Genomic DNA, 26832 nt, shown 5'->3' with positions numbered 1-26832 from the left:
CCTCACGGGATGAAAAGAGTATATATACTTATACTTATACTCGACCAGTGAGGGTCAGCACTGGCATTCTGTTGTGTGGAGAGGACCACAGCTTATCTCTGCTGTGTTGGTCAGTGACTAGAGTTTGCTTCTGTGAGACTCAGTGTCACTAATGGGGTTGCACCAACAAGATGGCCGTGCAGATGTGCATGTGCGTGAGGCTGTGAGGTGAAATGCAGGTTTGACTTGGCGTTTGGCAACTCTTACCTTTGAAGACGTCAGACACACAGAGCCTGAAAGGCTTCTCTACTGATCTCTGAGGAGGCTTGAACCCATCTACAAGAGAGAGAGAGAATGAGAGAGAGTGTGAGAGAGAGGGACAGAGAGAGACAGAGAGAGAGAATGAGAGAGAGTGTGAGAGAGAGGGACAGAGAGAGACAGAGAGAGAGAAAGAGAGCGTGTGTGAGAGAGTGTGAAAAAGAGAGAGAGAGAGAGAGAGAGAGAGAGAGAGAGAGAGAGAGAGAGTGTGTGTGAGAGAGAGAGAGAGAGAGAGAGAGAGAGCGAGAGAGTGTGAGAAAACAAGACAATATGAGAAAACGAAAAACAACTAGGGAGAAAGACAGCATTCTAGAGGAACTACCCTGAGGAGAAAAAAACACTGAGACAAAAGAGAGAGAGAGAGAGAGAGAGAGAGAGATTGCACACCATACAGACATTACCATTAGACATTTATATGACAATGTCCACATACATAAGGAGGGCATGAAAATATTTGCTAAAAAACTCAAAGACACAGCATTAAATAGAGTGAGAATACCATGCTCTGAAAGCAGCAGGCCAAACATCATCAAAGACAGCCAAAAACCAGGTTGAGGGGCATAGGCCTACCTATGCAGCAGCCGCCTCTAACAAAGGTACTTGTAGAGATCTCACTCAGATAACAACAATGCTTCAACTTATATATGATAGTCTCTTGCATTAGTGAAAAAAAAAAAAAACTTTGTATGAATATTCATTTTGTAAATGTGAAAAGACATAGGACTTTGTGTATGTGTAAGTGTGTGTGTGTGTGTGTGTGTGTGTTTGTGCACAATTACTTTTATTCTTTTCATTTCTTTTCTTTAATAACCTGCAGTTTTGTTTTGTTTTTTCCTTTCTTTCTTTTTTTATTATATATGTGGAGGGGGGTATGAGAGTATTATATATGTGGAGGGGGGTATGAGAGTATTATATATGGGGAGGGGGTATGAGAGTATTATATATGTGGGTTTAAGTGTGTAGACTACGCTCAGACATACAGTATTCTTATGCTTGCCTATAGACATAATCATTACCTATCTGCACAGAAATATCAATATGCATGGTTGAGAGTGTGGGGGGGGAGGGATGGGGAGGGGGGTATGAGTGTCTGAGTGTGTAAATATGTGTATAGAAACTTAAAAAATGTCTACTTGTCAGTCTATCTAATTGTATACTATATTTCTGTCTTATGCATAACATTCATAATCACCATTGCATACCTGTTTGTTTGTGTGTGTGTGTGTGTGTGTGTGTGTATGTATCTGTGTGTCTGTGTTTCTGTGCATGTGTGTGCAAGTGGGTGTGTATGTATGTTAGAATATGTCTCATGCCTGTCTTGTGTGAACTTAAACATGTATGTATTTGTCTGTGTCTCTGTGTTGAGTGTTCACAAGTCTGTTTGTCTTCAGATATAATTTACCTACCTATAGGATATTTATCTCTCTGTAGGTTTAGTCATTTATCTGGTAAAAATAATACTTTACCAGTGTCTCAATTGGATCATTATTGCACTTGAGTATACAAACATTCTTATTTCTGGCAAACTACACCATTATAATGACATTTCTTAAAATCATTTGTTATAATGTTCAAGGAATGCACTCTTTCTTCTTTCGAGAGAAAAATCAGAGATAGCGATTTTGTAAATGCTGTAAATAATTCAGATATATTCATAGCACTGGAAACGTGGAGTAAAATGGACAGGGAAATTATTCATTACCTTCCTACAGAGATATAAATGTCCCTTCTATTAAACATCCCAATATAAAATCGGCAGGAACTCAGGGGAATTGTTGTTTGGTTTAAAGAAGCCATTAATAAATACATATATGTAGTAAGAAAAGGATCATCACACATATGGTTGAAACTATCAAAAGAACTCACAAACTCAACACAGGACACTTATTTATGTGCCATATACATTCCTCCTCTTGAATCTCCATATTACAGTGAAAACATATTTGAAACGTTAAAATCTGACATCATTGAACTCCAGTCATTTGGGAAGATTCTAATTATGGGCTAACCTTAATGCAAGAGTAGGAACGATTTAGATTACATTGACATATCTGGATATAAACATGTTTCTTCACTAGAACAAAACATCAATATAAGTAGTCACAGGAACAATTTTGATAACATCATCAATAGACATGGCAAGGAGGTGTTACAACTTTGCAAATCTCTTGGTCTGTTTATTGTTAATGGCATAACAAGGGGACTCTCTGGGTAAATTCACTTATTGCTCACCCCTGGGCAGCAGTGTGGTGGATTATGCTATAACAGATTTAGATCACAACCAAATAAATTATTTCACAGTAATGCCACAGTTGCCTCTATCAGATCACTGCCACATTATAATTAGCTTAAAGAAAAATTCCAGTATAGAACATCAAAACCTATGAGTACACTACACCCACTTCCAGTTCAATACAAATGGAGCGATGACAGACTAGAGCAATACACATCCCAGTCAAATTGCATCGAGGTCGAAAACATGATCTACTCCCTTCCTGTTCACCAAATTTAAAAAGTCTGAAGATAACATCAATGTAGCCACCAAAACATTAACAACAATATTTTCCACAATAGCCAAAAATCTTTTAAAAAGACAAGGAATAGTTAATAGCAAGAAAAACAAAAAGAAATGGTTTGACAAAAAGACTGTCTATTACTAAGAAAAGAATTACGATCTTATTCAAACCAAAAACACAGAGAACCAGCAAATCAGGAACTTCAAATAAAATATCATAACCCCCTGCAAAAAATACAAATCACTTCTAAAACGCAAAAAGCCAATCACATACATAACCAGTTAGTAGAAATTGATGATGCGTTAGATCAAAACACTTTTGGGACCTGTGGAAAAACCTTAACAACCCCAAAAAAAAGAAAAATTGTATCCCAATAGCAAATGGAAAAACATGGGTTGACCATTTTGAAAATTTATACAAAAAGAGATGAACTAAACCTGGCACAACAAAACTAACAAACCATTTAAAAACACTTGAAAAACACAAAAGATAAATTAAATGAATTAGACTCAGCTATAACATTATCTGAATTGAACACTAAAAAAAAAAAACTGAAAATAGAAAATCATAATGCACTGATGGAATTTATAATGAAATGTTGAAACATAGCACCCCCAAAATTAAACAAGTAATCCTGAAACTATTTAATTTAATATTATCCTCAGGCCACTTTCCTGACCAATGGAAAATTAGTCAGATCACCCCATATACAAAAATGGTGACAAATTTAACCCAAACAATTATAGAGGCATATCACAAGGCAGCAATTTAGGTAAATTATTCTGTAGTATAATCAATAACCTAATTTCAAACTTAAAAAAAAAAACAATATATTAAGCCCCTCTCAAATTGGTTTCATACAAAAAAATAGAACAACAGATCATATTTATACTTTACAGACACTGATACAAGAAAACGTTACAAAGGTCAAAACGGAAAAATATATGGATGCTTTGTGGATTTCAGCAAAGCCTTCGACTCCGTTTGGCATGAAGGTCTCTTTGCTAAAACTACTTGATTGTGAAATTGGTGGTAAAACATATAACATCATTAAAGACATGTATGAAAACATCAAATGTTGTGTAAAAATAAATAACAAACAAACTGATTACTTTCCTCAAACAAAAGGAGGAGGCAGGGCTGTTGCCTGAGTCCTACATTATTTAACATTTATATCAATGAATTAGCTAATAAAATTCAAAAATCATCCTCGCCTGGTCTCAATCTTTTGGGAAAAGAAATCAAATGCCTGCTTTACGCAGATGATCTTCTCCTGCTATTAACGGCACAGGGACTGCAAGAGAGCCTTTCTCTTTTGAACTTAATATAGCATAACTTGGGCCCTTCCAATCAATATGGAAAAAACAAAAATAATGACTTTCCAAAAAAACATTCAACATAAATAAATATAATTTTACCATTGGCGGAAAACAACTAGAACAAGTAAGAAAATACAACTACTTAGGACTGACCATTTCTTCATCAGGGCAATTTGATAACGCATAATCAAAGACCTATCCTAAAAAGCACGAAAACATACTACATGTTAAGAAAATCTCTATTTCAATATAATCCTTCCATCAAATTATGGAAAAAGATCTTTTGATTCCTTAGTAAAGCCAATATTACTATAATGGGGCCGAAATTTGGGGTATAAAATATAAAGACAATTTTGAAACATGGGACAAAAGCCAAACCGAATTATTACATTTGGAATTCTGTAAAATATTCTAGGTTTAAACAGATGTGCACCTAATCTAGGCTGCAGAGCTGAGCTTGGAAGATTTCCCCTCCTTGTAGACATACAAAAAAGAGCAACCAAATTCTGGCATCATCTTCAGACTAGCAATTCAGAGCAATATCACCACACTGCTGCCCAGCTGAGGAGTGAACACCCAGAGAGTGACCCCTTAAACTTCATAATACAAAACACAACCTGAAAAACTGCAGCTCAAGTATTGTTTCAGTAGCAAAAGAAGTAGAGAACACAGCAAAACAAAACTACATTAACACATGGAAATGCAAAATCGAACAAGTAAATAAGCTACACTGCTACAGAACTATTCGAATTGATTACAAATTGGCACCATATTTAAATTAAATTAAAAACCATCGTCATAGAAAACTCCTGTCAAAGTATCGACTGAGTGATCATTCCCTTGCAACAGAAAAGGGTAGACACCGCTAAACCTGGATAGAAGCATTGAAGATCGAAATATGTAAATTCTGTCACGGGAGTAGTAGAGGACTAATGCCACTTCCTCACAGAATGTCCCAATTATCAACACTTCAGAGCTATATTCTACCCACAAATTGAAATCACTTGTCCCGCTTTATGACTGCCACCAATGAACAAAAACTACAATTCCTCCTGGGAGAAATAGATAAATGTGCCCACTTAGCCTACCAATATTTACAGTCCTGCCACATTTTAAGAGAAAACTTCACATAGAAAAGTGCATACAGTATATAGTTTTTGTTAAATAGTTTTATATAGACTATTGTATAAGTTTCCTTTAAATTTAGATTTAAGAATGCATGTTTAAGTTTTCTTTTAAACATGGATTTAGTTACTATTTTTTAAATATAAGTTTTCTTTCTTTTAGTTTAGATAAGTTTCTTTCTTTGACCCCCTTAAAACAAATATTGTATATGTTTGTATTGTCATGTTACTGCTTTGGCAACACTATTTTCTGAGTCATGCCAATAAAGCACATTTGAATTTGAATTTGAATTTGAGAGAGAGAGAGAGGGAGGGAGAGAGAGAGGGAGACAGAGAGAGAGAGAGAGAGAGAGAGAGAGAGAGAGGGAGACAGACAGAGAGAGAGAGAGAGACAGACAGACAGAGAGAGAGAGAGAGAGAGAGAGGGAGACAGACAGAGAGAGAGAGAGAGAGAAGAGAAAGCACAGAGGGAGGAAGCAATACTGAGACAGAAAGAGAGAAACAGAGAGAGAGGACCAGCAGCATGCTGTCGCTTGGTAAGCGTTTCTCGAGCACAGAATCGCTGAGTCACTCGCACCCCAGCTGCCACTTTCCCCACCCTGAGTTCAGGGCACTCGGACAATCACGCTTTGGTAGAACCGGATCTCTACACGCTGGCTGCTCTCGGTACTTGGATGAAGTCATCATCACTGAGGCTTCCTCTGCAATACACACATTCTGAAAGCACCCCAACAATGCCACACGGAGAGCCACACACTGCTCCCAACTAAACGAAAACTACGATGTCATACTGCACCAGTTTATATGAAAACTACGATGTCATACTGCACCAGTTTATATGAAAACTACGATGTCATACTGCACCAGTTTATATGAAAACTACGATGTCATACTGCACCAGTTTATATGAAAACTACAATGTCATACAACTCCGGCCTGTATGAAAATAAGGATGCCATATGACTTCAGTCTATATGAAAATAACTATGCTTTACTATTCCAGTCCATCTGCAAATCCTGATGCCACACTGTCCATTCTATAGGTCAATAACGATGCAATTCAGTTCCAGTCTATATGAAAATAACAATGCCATAACTAGAACTAATAACGATGCCATACTCGTAGCGCACGATCACAATACCAAACTATGTGTGAGCGCGCATATATGCTGGTGTGCACGTTGGGGGTTTCACGACTACTGATTTCTACTAGTTGCCAAGTTTCACATAATGTTTATGTACCGGTACAGCACTGCTGGCAACATTACTTATTCGTGAAAACTGTTGGCAGCTCACACACGCTGAAGTACTTCCACGAATGTCTAGCCATTTTGTCCATAATTACTTGACAGCTACCTACAGCTTTAACTAGGTTTAATGATTTTATTTATGGACTAGCAACTAGATGACGATACAGTGTATGTGTGAGTTGACTAAGTGTTCTGAATGTAGCGTAGTCCTGTTCTGAATGTCTGTCAGCATGAGGTGTCAGAGCTGCTACCTGCGTATGTCTCTGCCATGAGTCAACCTTTCCCTGGAACTTGTGGACATCCAATCTGCTCTGTGTGTGTATGTGGTATGTGTGTGTGTTTGTTATGTTTGTGTCTGTGTGCGTGCTTGTGTGGTATATGTGCGTATGCATGCGTGCGTGCGCATCCGTGTGTGTATGTTCTTACCTATCTGCTCCACCAGACAGGGGCCCTTGTACCAGGAGACGAGCTCAGACACACTGCTCTTGCGGCTCAGGTTCTCTCCTGAGAGTCCACTCGTAGGGATGTAGAACACATCAGAGTCCTATGAACCACACACACACACACACACACACACACACACACACACACACACACACACACACACACACACACACACACACACACACACACACACACACACAGAAGGAGGGTATGAAGCGCAACAGGAGCATCGGTGTCCAGTTCCACACACAGGCCCAGTAGGGACGCAGGTTTGAGTCAGGCCTGAGGTCAAAGGTCATCTTCCAAACATGCTCTCCATCTCACTGCTAAACATGCTCTCATCTCACTCCTAAACATGCTCTCATCTCACTCCCAAACATGCCCTCATCTCATCTCACGCCTAAACATGCTCTCATCTCACTCCTAAACATGCTCTCATCTCATCTCACTCCTAAACATGCCTTCATCTCACTCCTAAACATGCTCTCATCTCACTCCTAAACATGCTCTCATCTCACTCCCAAACATGCCCTCATCTCATCTCACTCTTAAACATGCTCTCATCTCACTCCTAAACATGCTCTCATCTCACTCCCAAACATGCCCTCATCTCATCTCACTCCTAAACATGCTCTCATCTCACTCCCAAACATGCTCTCATCTCACTCCTAAACATGCTCTCATCTCACTCCCAAACATGCCCTCATCTCACTCCTAAACATCCTTAAAGAGACCATTAGAGTCTAATACAACACATCCAGGGACTCTAGTGCAGCCCACACACACACACTCACACACACAGACGTTAAATAACAGGTACAGAAAGAGACACACACAATCTCAGTCTCTCCCTCTCACACACATAAAAATCTAAATCTGTGGGTTTGTACGCAATCTAGGTACATTCACACATACACAGTCTCTCATTCTTTCACTCTCTTCACACACACACACAAAGTAAACTAATGCACCATGTTACCTTAAAGCCTGCTTGCTTCAAGAAATGACCAAGTTTGCTGGTTATTTCCTTAAATCGTTCTTGTTGCCAACTGACCTGTAAAATACAACACAAACAAACTTACAGTAACATACACCAATAAGCACACACACAAAATACATACATTCGGACATACACACACAAACACATATATACAAAACACACACACACACAAAATACATACATTCGGACATACACACACAAACACATATATACAAAACACACAAAATACATATATTCGGACATACACACACAAACACATATATACAAAACACACAAAATATATCCATTCGGACATGCACACAAAAACATATATATAAAACACAGATTCAGCAGCCCTGTGGTGCTGACGCGTTGTCATGGTGACTGACCTGGTCCATTTTGTTGACGGCGACGGCAAGCTGTGTGACTCCGAGCGAGCGAACCAGCAGGGCATGCTCCCGCGTCTGACCACCAGCCTCGAACCCCGCCTCAAACTCCCCGCGGCTCGCGTCCACCACCAGCACCGCCACATCAGCCTGTGAGACACACACACACACACACACAGAGGAGTTATTATACTCACACATGCACAAATTAGATATTATACACACACACACACACACACACACACACACACACAAACAGATGAGTTATTATACTCACACATACACAAATTAGTTATTATACACACACACACACACACACACACACACACACAGATACCGATAGCGGGCCAAATACACACGCACGCACGCACGAGCCAAAAGAGCAGAGCCTAGGGCAAGAAATCAGGCCATCACCAGGTCCCCCTCAACTCACACGATTACCACATCTAGAGCACACATGCCTATGCTCCACTCAAACAGTGTGTGTGTGTGTGAGCATGACTGAGTGTGGATGTGTGTGCATTTGATTGAACGTGTGTGTGTGTGTGTGTGTGTGTGTGTAAAGTGGGGTAAATTGCACCTATTTTTGCAACACCCGTCATACTCCACAAAACCCAAACTGGAGTGCAGTCATCATATCAGTACTGAAAATGTCCTAATTATGAAGCTAAGGTGAAATAGGCTCGGTAGTGGTAGTGGGAATCCCCTACCGATAGCACCATAAATTGCACCACCTTTGCTGTGCATGTCTAAAATCATGACCAGTTCACTTGACTTCCGAGATAGACCACCTCCATTATCAAGAATATAATCAAAGATCCGCTAATCAAAGATCCGCTTCAACCCTCTCTGGTAGAATTACTTCATCTGCCTTCCAGATAGTGCTGTGTGTGTGTGTGTGTGTGTGTGTGTCTGAAGGAGATCATCAAGCATTTCTAATGTTGAACAATGTGTATAGTGTACAGTTTGTTTTATATTACTTTCAACATTATTATTGCAATATTCAATGTACAGTTTGGAATTTGATGCTTCATGTGTGTTTATGAGCTTTTTGATTGTGTGTGGGTGTGGAGTGAAAGTTCCTGGGTGTGTGTGTGTGTGTGTGTGTGTGTGTGTGTGTGTGTGTGTATCTACCTCCATATGTTCAGGTGCGCACATATTTATGCTTGGATTACACAAGAACGACCTTCACTGGCAATGACAAGTGCTTCCTGTATGGTGGTGATGAAGACGTATTAGAGCTGTGTGTGTGTGTGTGTGTGTGTGTGTGTGTGTGTGTGTGGTGATGAAGACGCATTAGAGCTGTGTGTGTGTGTGTGTGTGTGTGTGTGTGTGTGGTGATGAAGACGCATTAGAGCTGTGTGTGTGTCTGTGTGTGTGTGTGTGTGTGTAGAGCTTACTGGTGGTGATGAAGACGCATAAGAGCTGTGTGTGTGTGTGTGTGTGTGTGTGTGAGCTTACTGGTGGTGACCCAGAGGACTATCAGTCCTGTGATCTGGCTTTCAGCTAAGGTATGAGTAAATAAAATGACTAAAACCGACCGGTATTTACGCCATTAACACACACTTCTCATGAACAATGACTTGAATGAAGGCTTACAGGCAAGTCACACACACACACACCAAAAAGCATATTCACCCTCTCAGAAATATATACATGCACATAAAGTTAATAAAAAAATATATACACAGACATACAGACACCCACTGTTCTTACACAAATGCATAGGTGCAGACACACACTGCCACACCTACAGACATACACATTCACACACTCACTCACACACACACACACACACACCACAAAGACATTCACAAAGACACTCTTCTCACGACAAGAGGAAGCGAGTCTTCCTGTCAAAATGTGACACAGCAATTTCAAGATTTCACTCATACCCAAAATTTCACTCATCTTTACACACACACACACAGATGTGTAGAAACACATCAGAAGTCAGACGCGCGCATGCGCGCACACACACACGACTCATCCTAAAACTGAATTTCAGAAGCACCAAAACCAAATAGGGTTACAGTGAGTTTGAGGGACAGCATGAACTGAGACATTGTTTTTTTCACACACACACACAGTTCTAAAGCCTCCCTTTCCAAAAACAGGAATGGTATGAGAGATATCATTAGTTGAAAATGCTGATGATGAACATGAAATGAGGCACACAGATAACCTGATAGTAGAATGTGGTTGCAGCTTCATGCTATCATTTGGTTACTCATAGATCTCACAGATCACACACACACACACACACAGTCACTGATACAGTACGCAGGGGTGCAGTTTTGTTTTATAGTAAATCCCCGACTATCCGTGTAAGAGTACAATTCATCAATATGGATTGGAAGGGGATCACCAGAGTGCTTATAGTGTTGTATGTGAAAAATGCTTGTGTGTGTGTTTGAGAAGGGAAACACCCATGAACTTCTAATATTGTGTGTGTGTGTGTGTGTGTGTGTGTGTGTGTGTATGTATGTATGTGGGGAATGCTCCTGAGACTGTGTGTGTGTGTGTGTGTGTGTGTGTGTGTGTGTGTGTTTTGTGTAGGGAATCCTCTGAGAGTGTGTGCGTGTGTGTGTGTGTGTGCGTTTGAGAAGGGGAGCACCAATGTGTTTCAAGCACTGTTTGTGTGTGCATGTGAGGAATGTCCGTATGTTTGTGTGAGTGAGTGAGTGAAAGGGAGAACTGATGTATTTCAAGTCCTGTGTGTGTGTGTGTGTGTGTGTGTGTGAGCACGGAATACCCCTGTGTGTTGGTCCTGAGAGAAGGGAAAGTTAACCCTACAGAGTCAGACACAGATTGAATCATCTATTTGAATCATCTGATGCCAAGAATTTACCACAGTGCGTGCATTCGTGTGCCTGTGTGTGTGTGTGTGTGTGTGTGTGTGTGTGTGTGTGTGTGTGTGTGTGTGTATGTGTGTGTGTCTTGCCCTGTGGTGATGGGGAAATGTTTTCATAGTCGGGGGGGGGGGGGGGATAAGGAGAGGAAGGGGTTTACTCCCCCGCTACGGGAATAAGGAGAGGATCTGTTGAATGCCGATGTTATACGAGTGTCGGGAATATGTGTAACTCTTAGAGGAGAGGATCTGTTGAATGCCGATGTTATATGAGTGGTTGGAGGAGAATTGGTTATATCGTGTGGCTGGAAAGGACCCAATGTTACTAAGACGGGGAATATCTAGTGGCCCTGGAGTAAAGGGAAAAGGGGACTGTTTACCTCTGATGCACTCGAGTACAGGATGTGTTTCTAGTGAAAGAACGAAAATGTATTTGGTTTGTTACATCCTGCAATGCATTTATTTCTGCTGTTCTGTATTACCGTGTCTCTATTCTAGGCCTGGTCCTGTGTGCTTAATGGATGGGATGTGCCGGCGCTTTGTGTTTGATTTGTTGAATCTCGTTTATGTAAACCTTTGCTTTATACAATAAATCCCTTGAACTTGAATTTCCCCTTGGGGATCAATAAAGTATCTATCTATCTATCTATCTATCTATCTATCCCTATACAATAAAGCCCTTGGACATTTGTTTGTCACCCTCTCTCCTGCTCTTTTGTTACTATTTGAGCCAGTAGCAACAAAGTGGGGGCTCGTCCCGTGTGACAGGGAGTGTTTATTCTCTGCACACGAGTATAGGGTATGTTTCTAGGGTATGTTTCTAGTGTGACAGGGAGTGCTTATTCAGTCACACTGTGTGGCACAGGTGGAGGACACTTTTCCAGTGTGAGAAGAAGTGTTCATTCTATTGCACATGAATCGATGTTGTTTTCAGTGTGAGGGAGCATATTTTGTCAGACACAAGTAGAGGATATGTTTCTAGTAGGGGGACTTTGTCTGTCGCACATGAATACAATACAATTCCAGTGTGAGGGGGGAATGTTTAGAGTGACGCACCTGTGCGGCCCCAGTGATCATGTTGGGGATAAAGTTCTTGTGTCCAGTGTGAGAGGGGAATGTTTAGAGTGACGCACCCAGCGGCCCCAGTGATCATGTTGGGGATGAAGTTCTTGTGTCCAGTGTGAGAGGGGAATGTTTAGAGTGACGCACCTGTGCGGCCCCAGTGATCATGTTGGGGATGAAGTTCTTGTGTCCAGTGTGAGAGGGGAATGTTTAGAGTGACGCACCTGTGCGGCCCCAGTGATCATGTTGGGGATGAAGTCCTTGTGTCCAGGGGCGTCCATTAGGGTCACAACCTTAGAAGTGGTCTCAAACTTGGTCATCCCCACATCCATAGTTACTCCCCTACACACACACACACACACACACACACACACACACACACACACACGAGGATGTAGGGTTTTTTTTTTGTTTGAAAAATGTGCATAGTATATAGTATAGTGTTTTTATATTACTTTCCACATTATTATTAAAATATTCAATGGAAAGTTTGGAATTCGATGCTTCATGTGTAGGCCTCGATACGAACCTCGATTTTTCTTTTTTTGGAGCGGGGGAGGGAGATGTGTGTTGCTTATGCGGCCGCGTAAGCTGCAAAGCACTGCGTGAAACACTAGAAAGGGTGTGTCGCAGTTCTGCCTTTTCACACCGCGACACAGGTTCATGGATATGAGTGTCGTAATTTCGGTTTCGAATCGCATATCGTTACAGTCCCATTCATGTGTGTTTATGTGCTTTTTGATTGTGTGTGTGTGTGTGTGTGTGGGTGTGTGTGTGTGGGTGTGCACACCTGTCCCTCTCTTCCCCAGTCTCGTCCAGGACCCAGGCGTAGGCGAAGGAGGCTTTGCCGGCCTTCTTGGCCTCCTGCTCATACTTGTGCATGGTCCTCTTGTTCACGTTCCCCAGCAGGTACAACAGGTGGCCCATCAGTGTGCTCTTCCCTGCGTCCACATGGCCTAGAGCACACACACACACACGCACACACACACACACACACACACACACACACACACACACACACACACACACACACACACACACACACACACACGCACGCCAAGACGCCAAGACGCCAAGACGCCAAGACGCCAAGCACACGCCACACACACACACACACACACACACACACACACACACGTGTTTAAAGTAAACATAAAAATGTTGTCTTCAGATAACTGAAACACTTATCTAGTGTCATAAGAAATCACACCATAATTTATGCAAACACACACACACAACAGCAGTGTCCCTCCGTCTCTCACACTAACACACCCAGGGCTGTTTGGGACCTATGACCACCATGTTGAGTAGCGGTTTCTCTCTCTGTCAGTTGTCATGCACACACACACACACCCACACACCCACACGTACCTATGACCACCATGTTGAGTAGTGGTTTCCCTCCCTGTCGCTTGTCCAGCTCAGCGCGGATGTTGAGCTGTGTTTTGCTCTTGCCGGTGGTGCGGGGCGTAACCGGGGTAACGGGGCGCGCAGGCTCGTCGCCACTGGCCAGGGTTTTGACGGGCGTCTCTTGAGGTTTGGCGGGGGTACTGGCAGGCGTGGGGACAGGCGTCATGGCAACCGCCTCTGGGTTGGGACTGGGGCCCCGACGCACAGAAGGACTGTGGACACCATTTTCCTCCATGCTAAAGCACACACACACAGAGTTGCACATAATCGTGACGATTCAAACAGGCTAATGCAGTCTTAATGTACAATATAGAGTATTGTTTGAGTATGAGTACTGTTTTCAAAGTACTTTATTTGAAAACTAATTTATACTATATACATGTACTCTGACACAAACAGTTGAGTATAAATGCAGAATTACATAACCACAGAAATTGAGTCACCACCATCACCTGTACAAACAGACCATTAGATGACTATAATTCAAACTAATATACTGGATGTGCAAACTTATGCTGAAAACCACCCTTAATATAAACAAATACACACACACACACAGAGAGAGAGACCTCCAGGCAGACAAATTAATTGGTGTCATGTTCCTGTAAAAACACGGCTTTGAATATGATACCGTTTAAACCTTGAGTTATTTGATATGAAAACTCACACACACACACTCACACACATACATACATACACACACACCCAGGCCAACTCCACCCCAATCTATGCTGCTAATCAGGTGAGGGGTGGGGCAGTGGCTTTATGGGTGAGAGTCTGTGGTTTGGAAAGGAGGTGGAGAGTGTGTGTGTGTCGGTGTGTGTGTGCATCTGTGCACACATGGGCGTGTGTCTGTCTGTGTATGTGTGTGTGGTCATGGGTGTGTGTGCGTGTGTGTGTGGTCATGGGTGTGTGTGTCTGTCTGTGTATGTGGTCATGGGTGTGTGTGTGTGTGTGTGTGTGTGTGTGTGTGTGTGTGTGTGCACGGGTGTGTGTGTGTGTGCAGGCGAGGTCTGTGGTTTTTAGGGGGAGAGGGACCTAAAGCATATCAGTGACTGTGTGTGCTTCTGAAAAGCACAGGAGAGCAGTGAGTACAAGTGTGTGTGTGTGTGTGTGTGTGTGTGTGTGTGTGTGTGTGTGTGTGTGTAGGGGTGGGGTACACATAGCTGGGTGGTAATCTAGGGCGAGCAGTCATCAGAGGTTTTTTGTCAAAGCTGTCCAGGGGTGCAAGTTTCCTGTGGACCCAGAGTGGGCACCTCAGTCCTCCTGATATGAAACACACTGGCACGCACACACACACACGCACACACACACGCACACTCAAACGTTTTATGCTGAGACAACCTTGACCTCAACAACAAGGATTTACCATCCTTTGGTGTTGACCACCAAATATATAAGGGGCCCTTATTCAAATGGCATCCAAAGTGCAACTTCTATCAGCTGTGAACTATAGCTATCAAACTATAGCTAGCGAACTATAGCCATCAATGAACTATAGTTATCAAACTATAGCTATCAATGAACTATAGCTAGCGAACTATAGCCATCAGCGAACTATAGCTATCATTGAACTATAGCTAGCGAACTATAGCCATCAATGAACTATAGTTATCGAACTATAGCCATCAATGAACTATAATCACCATGTGGCATGTGGGAGCATTGAGGGGACTCATCAATATTTGTAGTTAAGGTCTTTGTGTTTAAATCATAATATTTGTAGTTAAGGTCTTTGTGTTTAAATCATAATAGGTCTTTGTGGTTAAATCATAATATTTGTAGTTAAGGTCTTTGTGGTTAAATCATAATATTTGTAGTTAAGGTCTTTGTGGATAAATCATCAATATTTGTAGTTAAGGTCTTTGTGGATAAATCATAATATTTGTAGTTAAGGTCTTTGTGGATAAATCATCAATATTTGTAGTTAAGGTCTTTGTGGTTAAATCATCAATATTTGTAGTTAAGGTCTTTGTGGTTAAATCATAATAGGTCTTTGTGGTTAAATCATCAATATTTGTAGTTAAGGTCTTTGTGGTTAAATCATAATAGGTCTTTGTGGTTAAATCATAATATTTGTAGTTAAGGTCTTTGTGGTTAAATCATAATAGGTCTTTGTGGTTAAATCATAATATTTGTAGTTAAGGTCTTTGTGGTTAAATCATCAATATGTGTAGTTAAGGTCTTTGTGGTTAAATCATCAATATTTGTAGTTAAGGTCTTTGTGGTTAAATCATAATAGGTCTTTGTGGTTAAATCACAATATTTGTAGTTAAGGTCTTTGTGGTTAAATCATAATATTTGTAGTTAAGGTCTTTGTGGTTAAATCATAATATTTGTAGTTAAGGTCTTTGTGGATAAATCATCAATATTTGTAGTTAAGGTCTTTGTGGTTAAATCATCAATATTTGTAGTTAAGGTCTTTGTGGTTAAATCATAATAGGTCTTTGTGGTTAAATCACAATATTTGTAGTTAAGGTCTTTGTGGTTAAATCATAATATTTGTAGTTAAGGTCTTTGTGGTTAAATCATAATATTTGTAGTTAAGGTCTTTGTGGATAAATCATCAATATTTGTAGTTAAGGTCTTTGTGGTTAAATCATCAATATTTGTAGTTAAGGTCTTTGTGGTTAAATCATAATAGGTCTTTGTGGTTAAATCATAATATTTGTAGTTAAGGTCTTTGTGGTTAAATCATAATAGGTCTTTGTGGTTAAATCATAATATTTGTAGTTAAGGTCTTTGTGGATAAATCATCAATATGTGTAGTTAAGGTCTTTGTGGTTAAATCATCAATATTTGTAGTTAAGGTCTTTGTGGTTAAATCATCAATATTTGTAGTTAAGGTCTTTGTGGTTAAATCATAATAGGTCTTTGTGGTTAAATCACAATATTTGTAGTTAAGGTCTTTGTGGTTAAATCATAATATTTGTAGTTAAGGTCTTTGTGGATAAATCATCAATATTTGTAGTTAAGGTCTTTGTGGTTAAATCATAATAGGTCTTTGTGGTTAAATCATAATATTTGTAGTTAAGGTCTTTGTGGTTAAATCATAATATTTGTAGTTAAGGTCTTTGTGGATAAATCATCAATATTTGTAGTTAAGGTCTTTGTGGTTAAATCATAATATTTGTAATTAAGGTCTTTGTGGATAAATCATCAATATTTGTAGTTAAGGTCTTTGTGGTTAAATCATAATATTTGTAGTTAAGGTCTTTGTGGTTAAATCATAATAGGTCTTTGTGGTTAAATCATAATAGGTCTTTGTGGTTAAATCATAATAGGTCTTTGTGGTTAAATCATAATATTTGTAGTTAAGGTCTTTGTGGTTATATCATAATATTTGTAGGTAAGGTCGTTAGTTAAATTATTATATTGATTTTACCTAGTTATTAGCTTATTAGCTTTAGTTAGACTTTTAGAATAAGCCGGTCATTCTTTATGCCATGAAATAAGGTGTGACAAAGAAACATTGATTTTATCATTGTACTGCTGCATAAGTAAACACTGTATGTCCTATTGTGATTATCTTAAGCTTGATTTATAAAAACACTGTATGTCCTATTGTGATTATCTTAAGCTCGATTTAAGTAAACACTGTATGTCCTATTGTGATTATCTTAAGCTTGATGTATACAGTATAAACACTGTATGTTCTATTGTGATTATCTTAAGTTTGATTTAGAGTCTTTTTCATAACACACAAAGCACATTTGAATGTGCCACTGTGAATGATATATGTTCTATATGGATAAACTTGAGCTGGCGGTTCTGGCAACAGGCATGGAATAAACAACAACGCTACCAACAGCTTTACTCTACCCATCCAGACTACTATAGTCCGTTTCTCTTAAACAACAACGTTATCAACAGCTTTACTCTACCCATACAGACTACTATAGTCCGTTTCTCTTAAACAACAGCGTTATCAACAGCTCTACTCTAGCCATCCAGACTACTATAGTCCGTTTCTCTTAAACAACAGCGTTATCAACAGCTTTACTCTAGCCATCCAGACTACTATAGTCTGTTTCTCTTAAACAACAGCGTTATCAACAGCTCTACTCTACCCATCCAGACTACTATAGTCCGTTTCTCTTAAACAACAGCGTTATCAACAGCTCTACTCTACCCATCCAGACTACTATAGTCCGTTTCTCTTCGTCTTTACGGATGACTACTCACTTTTGCTTTTGACACAAGTCTCATTCTGAATTGCTTTCCTTGAGGAGGACGCAAACCACATCTGCAGTTGTCAAAATCTACCAATTCAGAGAGATGCTTTGCTACTTTCAGATATTAGAGAGATGAAATTCCAATTTTAGGGTATTGCTCTGTGTATATACGTGTTTGTATTTCTGTTTTGGTGTTCGTGTGTGTGTGTGTGTGTCAAGTTCATCAAGCACTGTACAACAGGCCTTCTCAGAGCTGTTGGAGACACACTGAGGTCACAATCAGGTTTGAAGGTACTCCTGTGTGTGTTTGCGCTGCATGGCTGCATGTGTTTGTATGTGAATGTAAGGTTTGAAGGCATGGCTGCATGTGTTTGTATGTGAATGTAAGGTTTGAAGGCATGGCTGCATGTGTTTGTGAATGTAAGGTTTGAAGGCATGGCTGCATGTGTTTGTATGTGAATGTAAGGTTTGAAGGCATGGCTGCATGTGTTTGTATGTGAATGTAAGGTTTGAAGGCATGGCTGCATGTGTTTGTGTTTGTGAATGTAAGGTTTGAAGGCATGGCTGCATGTGTTTGTGAATGTAAGGTTTGAAGGCATGGCTGCATGTGTTTGTGAAGTGACGAGCAATCCCCTGCCCATTACAGCACCACTTTAGTTTTCTTTCTTTCTTTACAGTGCAACATTGCATTAGTTGATTTTCATTTTACACATACGTAAAGTTTCACGACACAAACTATCTTTAAATCTATCGTGGTTTGGTGTCTCTGGGTTTGCCATTGATGCGGTTTTCTCAGAGTTCCTTCCTATGGTCCATTCCCTCTCTTGACCCTTGGCTTACTCAGGCACGTTTTTGTGTGTGTGTGTGTGTGTGTGTGTGTGTGTGTGTGTGTGTGTCTTCTGGCTTACCCAGGCGTGTGTGTGTGCGCGTGCGCGTGCGCGTGTGTGTGTGTCTGTCTTCTGGCTTACCCAGGCACATCAAAGCCCATGGTCTGCTTCTTGCCCGAGACAGTCATGCGGGCGACCTTGGGGATGACCTCTGACTCCACGTTGTTGCGATTCTCCCGGCCTTTACCTGGGAGAGGATAGAGGAAGCGCTCAGTAAACACACAAATCTAAACACACCTGTACTGTATATTCTCTCACGCATCCACGCAGACGCTCACTCTCTCTCACACACACATATATACACTCTAAAACTCCCATAGATATAGAGGCACACACATATGCATGCATGCGCACGCACTTTCACACACACAGATATATATACACTCTAAAACTCCCATATATATACAGGCACACACATATGCATGCATGCGCACACACTCTCACACACACACACACACACACACACACACACACTCTCACACACAGATATATATACACTCTAAAACTCCCATAGATATACAGGCACACACATATGCATGCATGCGCACGCACTCTCACACACACTCAAATACACGCTACAACTTATCCACTCATTCATTCGCGCATGCACACATATAGACACAGTAACACACAGACACAAATCCATTTTATTTCTGTCTTTAATTCAGAGACTACTGGAGAAACATGTGTCCATATGTCTGCCCCACTGCACTTCTCCCTCATCAGGTATTGGGGATATGAGCCAAAAGAACAAGGGGAAGCACGCAAACATAAAAACAAGATTAAAAAAGGACAAGCTCTCACAAACCCAAATACGTACACGCAGACACACGCACGCACACACACAACCTCAAATCAATGTTCATAATCTCATCAGTTTTTGCACAGACCTCTTGCAAATTTGCAAACCTTCTCACACACACATATACCTCCTTAGTCCCTCAGTCATATCAGTACTTGGATGATTCATAAAAAATGTCCCAAAAGCCGTCACCTCTGTGTACGTCTGAGTGTGTGTGAACAGTTTGAGCGCTGTGGACGGGAAAGGGTTAAGTCCGCCTGCGTCAGCACGCTCGCTCGCTCAGAAATAGAGCGGGTGACACAGCGTTTTACTATACGAAGGTCCCCCACACACACACACACACACACACACACACACAGGAGCAAGAGGAAGAAGAGCTGTAGGACGAGAGGTTGGTATCACCTGACGAGAAATCATGAAAACCCCACAAACCCCCCCCTCTCTCTCGTTGGTGTGTGTATGTGTGTGTGTGTGTTTGTGCGCTTATTAAAAGAACACACTTCAGTAGTCACAGTACAGTATATGAGTAGACAAGAAAAATCTAAAAGCACACATGCATTTAATATGCATCAGTGCACACACACACACCGGCTGTATGTCTGGCTTTCTCTCTGTTTCTGTCTCACACACACACAGACACACACACAGACAGACACACACAAACACACAGACAGACACACAGACACACACAGGCAGGCAGAGTCACTTTCTCTCTGTGCAGCACACAAACACTAGCTGGGGATTCCCTCACAGGCTATTCTTGTGGTCGTCACCATCCTTGAGAGAAAAATCCCCAAAAGTCTTATGAATGAAACAGGGTTTCTTTAGTGCCCATTCAGTCAGTTTCTCCAAAACATAACAACTGAGGGGCGAGGAGGAGGAGAGAGGAGCAGAGATTAGGGGAGAGTACAGGAGTGGAGAGAAGAGGAGAGGGAGAGAGGAGAAAGGGAGGAGAGGAGAGGAGAAGAGGGGAGAAGAGTAGAGGAGAAGAGGGGTAGAGGAGAGGAGGAGAGGAGAGTGAGAGAGGAGAGGAGTAGAGGAGAGGAGTAGAGGGGAGAAGACAGAGCAGAGGAGAAGAAGAGAGGAGAGGGGAGAGGAGAGGAGAGTTAGAGGAGAAGAAGAGAGGAGAGTTGGAGGAGAGGTAGAGGAGAGGAGGAGTAGAGGAGAGGAGAGGAGAAGAAGAGAGGAGGAGAGTTAGAGGAGAGGTAGAGGAGAGGAGGAGTAGGGAGAGGAGAGGAGGAGAGGAGAGGAGAAGAAGAGAGGAGGAGAGGAGAGGAGAAGAGGAGAGGAGGAGAGGAGAGAGGAGAGGAGAAGAAGAAGAGAGGAGGAGAGAGGAGGAGAAGAGGAGAGGAGAGAAGAGGGAGGAGGAGAGGAGAGGTAGAGGAGAGGAGGAGAGAGAGAGGAGAGGAGAGGAGGAGAGGAGAGGAGAAGTAGAGGAGAGTTAGAGGAGAAGAGGAGAGGAGAGGAGTAGAGGAGAGGAGGAGAGGAGAGGAGTAGAGGAGAGGAGTAGAGGAGAGGAGAGGAGAGAGAGGAGAGGAGTAGAGGAGAGGAGGAGAAGAGAGGAAGAGAGGGGGAGAGGAGAGGAGAAGAAGAGAGGAGGAGAGAAGAAGAGAGGAGGAGAGTTAGAGGAGTAGAGGAGAGGTAGAGGAGTAGAGGAGAGGTAGGAGAGGAGGAGAGTTAGAGGAGAAGAGGAGAGTGAGAGGAGTAGAGGAGAGGTAGAGGAGAGGAGGAGTAGAGGAGAGGAGGAGAGGCCAGAAGTGAGTGAAGAGGAGGTATCCTAGTCGGGGAGGTGGGGGGTGAATGACAGAGACAGACCAATTGAGATGAGACGTGGCGAGTCCCTCCACACCACTGGAAAATGCACCAAACACACACACAGACACACACACACACACAGTGCTGATGTTGCACTAGGATCCAATATGTCCTGGAAAATGAATACTGTGTGTGTGTGTGTGTCTCTCTTAACCTGACACACACAAGCACACACAAACACTCTTCACCGTGCGAAGAGACTGCAGAGATCCAACTATGCTGCAGCAGCAGGCCTCAGTGAAGGTGCTGGGAAGAGACTGCAGAGATCCAACTATGCTGCAGCAGCAGGCCTCAGTGAAGGTGCTGGGAAGAGACTGCAGAGATCCAACTATGCTGCAGCAGCAGGCCTCAGTGAAGGTGCTGGGAAGAGACTGCAGAGATCCAACTATGCTGCAGCAGCAGGCCTCAGTGAAGGTGCTGGGAAGAGACTGCAGAGATCAACTATGCTGCAGCAGCAGGCCTCAGTGAAGGTGCTGGGAAGAGACTGCAGAGATCCAACTATGCTGCAGCAGCAGGCCTCAGTGAAGGTGCTGGGAAGAGACTGCAGAGATCCAACTATGCTGCAGCAGCAGGCCTCAGTGAAGGTGCTGGGAAGAGACTGCAGAGATCCAACTATGCTGCAGCAGCAGGCCTCAGTGAAGGTGCTGGGAAGGGAATTCACTCACAAAGACTGACTCACCGAGTCTGACCTAAATGACAGGTCTTTCTCGACCACGAACACACCACTGCTAGCATGCTGCATCTAGCAGCGCGAGGCCCATGACTCACTAATCACTGGACCAGGAGCGGGGCTGAGGACACACAGCGCACCATGTCAAACTACAGATGGAAAACGCCAGTCATAGCAAACATTTCACATCAAAGACACTGTGAGCTACAGTGGTGTCCAAGGATTATGGGTCATGTTAATGTGATCGGCACATTTTTAAGATGTTAAAGACCTCTCAGAGGAAGAAAAAAAAACATTCCTACAAGTGCTCCAAATACAATCTATTGACTGCCCTCCTACAATTTAGGACGCAATGACCATTGGTGGTCGCCCTTTTGATAAAAATAAAAAGGAGATCCTTTTGTTGACTAATAGAGAGAGAGAGACAGAGAGAGAGAGAGAGAGAGAGAGAGAGAGAGAGAGAGAGAGAGGTATGGAGAGAGAGAGAGAAAATTGTGGCCATTCCAGTAGGGGGCACCCTTGCTTGTAGCTTCAACAATCTTATATTCCACACACACACACACAACCTTATATTCCACACACACACACAACCTTATATTCCCCACACACACACACAACCTTACATTACACACACACAACCTTATATTCCACACACACACAACCTTATATTCCACACACACACACACACACACAACCTTACATTACACACACACAACCTTATATTACACACACACACACACACACACACACACACCTTATATTCCACAAACTGCACACATCTGTGAGAAACATGTTAGGATGAAAAAAAACAGAAAAACCAATAACAGAAACATTAGAGGCTATTTTACCAAAGTACACATCTGTCTTATGTGGTTATAGATTTAAAAAGCATAATATCCATATCTCTGTAGCAGAGCCCTGACACACTCTGCTGCTGCCCCACCCTTTACAAACACACCCCCCCTCCCCCCCCACCACCTCCCAAACACACACACTCTACCACAGCCCCACTTGCATTCACACTCCACCACAGCAACTACGCACACCAACACACACCAACACACACACACACACACACAAGGTACCAGGCCAGAGGGGAGTATCTTGTCCGTGGGGAGGGCAAATAGGGGGAATTCCCTCCGGGGGGGGGCACAGACAGGTCACATCCTCCTGCATTTAGGAGGTTTTACCCAGTACTCAGCCAGATGAAGGGAAGGTGTTATTGCTAACGGATCCAAACACACAGTGTGCGTACTCTCCTGTGTTCTTTTCGACGCTTGTGACTTCGGTCGTGGCAAATGTGCAGTCACACTGATCACTTCAAACTGATACAATCGCTCAGACTTTCATATTACTTTCTCTTAACGAGTCATCACATCTGTGTGTGCGTGTGCGTGTGTGTGTGCGTGTGTGTGAACGTTTTGCTCATATTTGGACACAAAATGCAATGCAGATAGGGCTGTGCGTTTGTGTGTGTGTATATGTCTGTAAATTTAGTTAATCTGCAAGTGTGTAAGTGTGTGTGTGTGTGTGTGTGTGTGTGTGTGTGTGCGTGCGTGCGTGTCTGTCTGTATCAATTTCACCTCTTCTGAGATGACTCATAAACACCCTCTTAGTCAACAGACAAGACTTGAGCATCACTCCTAAAGTAGAAGTGTTACAGAAGGACAGATACACACAAACACACACAGATACACACAAACACACACACACAGATACACACACACAGATACACACAAACACACACACACACACACACACACACACACACACACACACAGATACAAACAAAAAGTTGTGATGAGTCTTTCCACCCATCAACTACCAGCCAGCAGGTCAGGGTGGTTAAAAAGGTTTAAGTGAAATGTACCCCCGTTTGTCCTTTTAAAGCACCAAACATGTCACACCTCATTGAGGAGCTGGACATTGTGGGCTCGGTGGGATGGCGCTGGGCATAGACTTTTTTTCTGTTGGGTTTTCCCTTTGTTGACGCGCCTGTGATTGATTGTTTCTACGCGACATGTTGCACACCACCACCACTGGCCAGCACCACACACTTCTGCAGGGTAGTGGGTACAGTCAGCATGGCAAGCACCACACACTTCTGCAGGGTAGTGGGTACGGTCAGCATGGCAAGCACCACACACTTCTGCAGGGTAGTGGGTACGGTCAGCATGGCAAGCACCACACACTTCTGCAGGGTAGTGGGTACGATCAGCATGGCAAGCACCACACACTTCTGCAGGGTAGTGGGTACGATCAGCAGTGTACCACGAACTTCCACAGCAAGACATCGGCAACTACGTGTTGGTGCTTGCAAGGTTTTTGCATGCCTTTTACGTAGGCGCTAGTTTCACACCAAACTCACTGCTGCTTTAAATTCAAGTCCCATGATTCCCTCCCTCCCCAGTACATACATACACACACACACACACACACACACACACACACACACACACACACACCGCAGCACCCATTTGAACATTTCTGGCTACGCTACTGTAGTAAGTTGGTAAGCAAACGGTTACAGCCGCGGACTCGGATAAACGGCAGATCGGACGGATGACATGACGATAAATTATATTTTCATTAAATTCGGACGGGTAGTGGTTGAACCAATCAAAAGAAAATATATACAATATATAAATGTGCAATAAGAAAGTAGAATACAGTGCCAGTTGACCGATGATTCATCTCCCATGTCGCACCTTATTGCAGCACCTTGGTAGGCCACTAAGCAAACCTGCAAGCTATGAGCCCAGGTGTCAGTAGGCCTATTGGAGGAGGCCTAAACGTCTCAAAGATGAGACTGCCTGGGTTATTTTCTTTCGATATTAGTTATATTTTAAAACAGCCAGTCATTGTACCCTACTATTTGTGGAATAGCCATTTAAAAGAGAGACAGATTATGGAGTGATATGACTCAGAAATGACATCAGACAATGGCAGCGTGAGATGTTCACAACGCAAGAGCTAAACTTCTACAAGCTCAATAACATGCACAGCAATAAAAGGTAAGACAAATAGTCGGAAAACTTTGCCCATTAATTAGATGTGCAAGGCAAGCAGGCAAGTTTGGGGGTTGTTATGGATAATTAAACATGTGAACATGCACGTTGCACTGTTGTGCGGCGGCGAATCTCTGAATGAATAGAGTCGGCGTTTCATTAATATCAAGGCTCCATAGTTTGTTTCTTGTATGATTGTTACTGGTATAAAATGAATTGCACTGTCTGCTCTCTTCCCATGCAGTCAAAATTAACGGGAGTCTTCAGAACAGACGCGTACTAGTCGTCAGCCTGACATGACAGTGCGTAGAGTTAATTAGCCTATAATGTGAATGACTTGTTATTTTACAACTGTTATTATACTTATTATATATTCTGCTGTATCTTCTCAAGGAAAAGTAGGCAACAAGGGCTATTCCTATCAAAGACTCTAAAGCTCTTGAGAGCACCTGATTGGAATAGAATGTACCCCGTGTAAACAGACGGCACGATTCTTTTAATCGGAATAGTTGAATCGGAATGACAAAAAAATTGTCCATGTAAACATGGCTAATGTGACTGTAGCTACCAAAGACTCTAGAGCGCTCTACTCTAAGATCTTTGGTACCTACTGAAGGGCATGGACTTCACTGCATGGACTACACACTGCATACGTCAGGCTCTGCATGCTAAGTCTCTGTGCACAGTAGGGCCTAGCACCAAGCATGCTATTTGCATACTATTCAGGTCAGTAGTGTGCGGTTTAGGTCCCCTACACACCACTATATCAACAACCAAAGTCCATGCAAACACGGTTTAGCCAAAGATAGGTCACCTTAGCTGGTTGACCTTCTTTCCAAGATCCATTAAATGTAGGGGGAGTGATACATAACACTGTGACATTCAGCGAATATCTCCTCACAATTGGCTAGCTCTCCATTCTCGCTCTCGAGTACGCTGTAAAAAACTGTTTTCTTACACAGCCCTGGCTCTATGGACTAGAAAGAAAATGGGGGCAGCATGCCATGCCATGCAAACAATAACAAAACACTGAGAAATTTCTCAGAGAGCACTGAAGGGAGGGGTGAGGTACCTCTGGTGTGTTTTGATTGGGCTTTGGTCTTTGGCTTAGGAGAATGAAGCCATACAGCTCTTCTATTAGGATGTTTACCCCTTACTCCGAGTCAACTTACCCAGGTTTGGCACTAAACCATGTACTTGGAATACCCCGCTGATCTACAATTTTATCTATGGATCTCAATGATGCTTTTATCAAAAGGTGACTTCAGGTAAAGTTAAAGTGGAAGTGCATGATGGTAACAATAGATCCCTGCTCCCAGCTCCCTGCATATGTCCAATCGATCCCTGCTCCCAGCTCCCTGCATATGTCCAATAGATCCCTGCTCCCAGTCCCAGCACACAATTAAAGTTGATGGCCAATACTGACTTGAAGTAAGAGGACAGAAATTGAAAGCATTCGGAGTGGCAGGGGCAAAAGGGCCGGGATTGAAAAGTGCACTTATGATATTGCTCAAGGTGCTCAATGCAGTTTTGGCAATTTCTTCACTCCCCCTACAGCTTCAGAGTATATATTTTCTCCTCGCTCGATCAGGCTGGGAGGGGGGCGGGGCTGTGGCGCAACAGGCTACAGCGCCCATACCATGTACGGGTCCAAGTACCCACGGGGACCCAGGTTGGAATCCGACCTGCGGTCATTTCCCAATCCCATCCCATCTCTCTCCCTGTCACTCTTTACTGTCCTATCCGAATAAAAGCCCCAAAAATAAATAAATAAATAAATAAAAAATTTGAGCTAGAAATGGCGCTACATAAATACACAAAACTATATTAAACTGAG

At 42.4% G+C, this 26832-nt stretch overlaps 1 protein-coding gene across 1 annotated transcript in view; it reads right to left on the bottom strand.

Moving 5' to 3' along the window:
* The window catches only part of hbs1l (HBS1-like translational GTPase), a 59611-nt gene that overhangs the window by 16555 nt on the left and 16224 nt on the right, over nucleotides 1-26832 (bottom strand). The window contains exons 5-12 of the mRNA XM_048249894.1: nucleotides 18782-18887; nucleotides 13600-13874; nucleotides 13019-13184; nucleotides 12453-12570; nucleotides 8319-8465; nucleotides 7930-8004; nucleotides 6933-7050; nucleotides 247-315 (exon numbers count right to left, since the gene is read on the bottom strand). Coding sequence (XP_048105851.1) covers nucleotides 247-315; nucleotides 6933-7050; nucleotides 7930-8004; nucleotides 8319-8465; nucleotides 12453-12570; nucleotides 13019-13184; nucleotides 13600-13874; nucleotides 18782-18887 — 1074 coding nt within the window. The remainder of the gene's footprint in view (nucleotides 1-246; nucleotides 316-6932; nucleotides 7051-7929; nucleotides 8005-8318; nucleotides 8466-12452; nucleotides 12571-13018; nucleotides 13185-13599; nucleotides 13875-18781; nucleotides 18888-26832) is intronic.

This window comes from Alosa alosa, chromosome 8, assembly GCF_017589495.1.
Source record: "Alosa alosa isolate M-15738 ecotype Scorff River chromosome 8, AALO_Geno_1.1, whole genome shotgun sequence".
Lineage (NCBI taxonomy): Eukaryota > Metazoa > Chordata > Actinopteri > Clupeiformes > Clupeidae > Alosa > Alosa alosa.
Note: the sequence above shows the minus strand (reverse complement) of the source record. Positions and strands in the feature narration are given on the sequence as shown.